General features: G+C 44.5%; 1 gene segment (V, D, J or C); it reads left to right on the plus strand.

Annotated features, from left to right (window-relative positions):
• The first annotated feature begins 1,285 nt into the window (after window positions 1-1,285).
• Window positions 1,286-1,853, plus strand: LOC115644424. The segment is given in 2 exon segments: window positions 1,286-1,376; window positions 1,483-1,853. Coding segments are annotated over 2 exon segments (462 nt in total).
• The last annotated feature ends 1,974 nt before the right edge of the window (window positions 1,854-3,827 follow it).

Below are 3,827 nucleotides of genomic sequence, written 5' to 3' on the forward strand. Positions count from 1 at the left end.
CACTTCAATTTTAGAACCACAGCTCTAGGATTCAGAGGCTACATTTCCACTGTGCTGCCAGTGTGTGTCACCCTCTTTCCATTCACCACTCCTCTCTCTGCTGGAAGTGCTGATGCAACAGATCTGCTAAAGAACCCTGGGTTCAGACTGGGGTGCTTTTGTTTTGAAGAGTGAGGCCAGAAGTCAGGAACTTCTAAGTTCATCTCCCAGTTCAGTCTCTGACTAGACATTTAAAGGCATCTCTGTGCCTCAGCTTGTTCACATGCAACTTATTACCTCAAAGGGTTGTTGGGAAACTTGCAACTCCTGAGCCTAGTGAAGTCATGGACACTCTGCCATTAGCATCAGTTGGAGTAGGGGCATGTTTTAATTGCTTACTTAACATTTAATTGCTAAGTAATATTCAATAATGCAATGACATCAGGGCTGGATCTGCTGGGTCATAGGCCAGGAAGCAGTGATACAAACATTAGTCAAACCAGACATACCCCTCCCCACTGGAGATCCCCCTTTTCTTCCTTATTATCCCAAATTTTGATCTCTCCCTAACAGAGGGGCCAATCTACCTGCCGTCCCATGGCAACCAGACATCCATCTTCTGTCTCTCTTCCCTCACTTAAACTGTGGCCCTGTGCTAGCATTGGTTGCTGGTGCCTGGGCTGACACAGTGGTGAAGGTGCTTGTCACTGTTTTTGGTAGGGTCCCCAGTATATCCATCTCTTGCAATGTGTTGCCCCTAAGAGGAGTTATTGGGGAATATTACTGGGGCTTGGAGTGCCTTGGATTAGCCAGAGGGAAAGAGGGCAGCAGCGTTTTCCTGTTCTGTCATGAGTGTGTGTGTGTGTGAGGGAGAAAGATAATTTCAAACAGCTTTACAGGGAAAGGTCCAGGAACAGAGGAGGTGGACAGGAAGCTCTGTTAGCTGAATTGTGAAATTCTATAACCTGACCAAACCTGGAGAGCTTTGCAAAGCCCACTGGTGGCTGAGGTTTGAGTAGGAAGGTCTGGGTGACAGGAACAGTGACAGAGGTACAGAAATAATGTGATTTGTGCTTGAGCAGTTCGACGGAGGGAAGAGGAGAGACAGAGAGAGGAGACTGGGGGAAAGGGAGGAGTGGAATAGAAGGGAGTGTCAAAGAGAAGGCGAGAATGAGGTATATAAAGGGTCAGAAAAAGAGTATCACAAATTGTGGGTCAAGAGGGAGAGAGAGGGAACGTGTGAAGGGAGAATTCGAATATTGGTGTCCAATGTCTGAGGAGCAGCATGTCCGGCCTTAGAGAGACGATGCGTCGGGTTCTGCGATCAGTGAGTTTGCAGGGCAGGAAGATGCCGATGCGACTGTGGCTGCTTCTCACCCTCCTGACCCTCCCGCACTGTAAGGGGAAAACAGAGCGATATTTCTCTTTGCCATTTACCTGCCTTCTCTCTTTCGGACTCCTTTCCTCTTTCTTTCTCCGTTCATCTCTGTGTCTCATTCACAGACGAGCGCTCTCAGACTCTCCATCAGACCCCTCGATTTATTTCTCTGCCCCCCAGCTCCTCTGTCCAGCTGCACTGCTACCTGCACGGATACAATGCTGAGCCCTACATGTACTGGTACCGGCAGCCTCCCCAGGGAGGAGCCCTGCACATGCTCTTTCTCTCCAGAAACAGGGATTCTATTGACGACAGTTCAAAGAAACACTTTCAAGCTGCCCGACCGACCCAGCAGAACTTCATGCTGAGCACAGACAGCCTCTTCCCCAACCACACGGGGCTCTATTACTGCGCATGGAGCCTCACACTTAGCCAAGCGGGTGCAGCCTCTGGACAAAAACTCCCCCTCCCCCGTCCCTGTGAGGAGCTGAGCTGAGATCAGGTTTCACTCAGTACCTCAGTCCCCTGCCTTGTCCCCTCCCACAGACACTGTGAGTCACAGCCCCATCTTCTTCCTTCTTCCCTTGAAGGGGGAACATCTGTGTCATGTTTCATCATAGCTATTAACAATGGAGGAGATGTCTGAGGACACGACTGAACCAGCCCCTTTCCAGCCACTGCAGGATTATTCTCTGTGATGTATTCACCAGCCTTGATATAAATGGACATTTTTTTGGCTCCTTCCAGGGGGACTATTGCCTCCCTAACACACACCTCGCCTTCAGGGAAATTTCCCATTTCTCCAGCCAAAATGGTCCCCTTTGCTCAGTTTGCTCTGGTTCTACAACCTTTTGACCAGAGATGGAGTGGAGAGGAGAATTCAGCTTGATATTAGGGAATCATGAAAGAAACCTGAGAGAGAGAGCGAGCATATGAAATGGGTTAAACTGCCCCAGGTCATGCAGTAAGTCCATGACAGCATTAGGGGATGGAATCCAGGAGTCCTGACTCCCAATCCACTGGCCTTCCCACCAGAATCTACCACTTTTCCTAGTGAAGTGATCTATTAGACATAGGAATTATCTCTCTGATAGATGAGCTGGAGGCTGGGGAAGGAGCTATATTGATGAAAACCAAATTTTGCCTTGGATTAAACAGCTGCATATCCTGTTGAAGATGTTTTATGCCAGCTGATGGTATGGTTGAATTTGGCCTCTTTGTCTGCATCTGTATTTTTCAGTGGATGCTCTCTGTGCAGGAACAGTTATACATTCCGGGCAGTGAAACTCTCTTCAAATGGGCTGATATTTGGAGAATAACAGACTTTGACCAAATCTTGCCATTGCCCATGTGATTCTGGCCTCCTGGTGGACTCCCTCTTCCTGCTTTCTTGTCTTGCATTAAAACTGTACAGGTAATAAAACATGTGTGAGAGATTGTGAGGGGTTAAACAACTTCTAAAAAGAAACTCAATGTTTAGAAATATCAAAGAAATGAGAAGTACCAATGTCCCAGAATTTTCCTTCACACCCACAGTCCCAAGATAGTTCCTGCCCACAGATCCACAGACACACACGCTCCCCAGGGGCATATGAGGCATTCTTCACAGATACCAAATCAGATGATCAGTTGAATCCTGCACACCAATGTGAGAGATTCCCTAACAGTTAAGCATCTGGGGCTCAATCCTATAATGTTCCATGTGCTCTGAAGTCCATGGGAGTTTAGGGCATTCAGTACCCTGCAAGAGTGAGACTATAACTCTGTTTATACCCTGCAAAATGGGGATGGCTGCAGATGCAGTGAAATGGCAGTTACACGGCTTCCTGCACTAAGGACTGAAAGGGGAGGTTTCAGGCTTCAGTCAGAGAAACTTTTCAGACAACAACTTAAAGGGGAACATGTATTCCGTCCCAGCACTGCTCTGGTTTCTTGTTTCATGTGAGTGAAACAATTTTTGTCATTCATATTTTCATTTAGGATATAAATTTGTATTTAATATATATGTATGTGTGTACTGATGTATGTACTGTATATATATAACATGTAAGACATCATATGTATAGACATGCTATATTGGGTTGGCTCTTTGCATTAATAGGATTGTTCCATTTTTCACATTCTGGAGGAGAATTTCAAAAGCACCCTTACTGTGATTTGTAAATGAATCATCTATCTATCTATCTATCTATCTATCTATCTATCTATCTATCTATCTATCTATCTATCTATCTATCTATCTATCTACGTATCTAATTTGTTGGTTTATAACATATTAGCATAGTTTATGTTAAATATTTGCAATGTCTGTATTATTTTATTAATTAAAATATAATTATAATGATTCATGATTATAATATTTCCATATCAGTATTATAATAGATACATTTCTATTTCATTTTATATCCCTAAATGCTTTACAAACCTGCGGAACTACAATATATTAATAAAATATATTTGAATATAATAT

Source organism: Gopherus evgoodei, chromosome 1 (assembly GCF_007399415.2).
Source record: "Gopherus evgoodei ecotype Sinaloan lineage chromosome 1, rGopEvg1_v1.p, whole genome shotgun sequence".
Taxonomy (NCBI): Eukaryota; Metazoa; Chordata; order Testudines; family Testudinidae; genus Gopherus; species Gopherus evgoodei.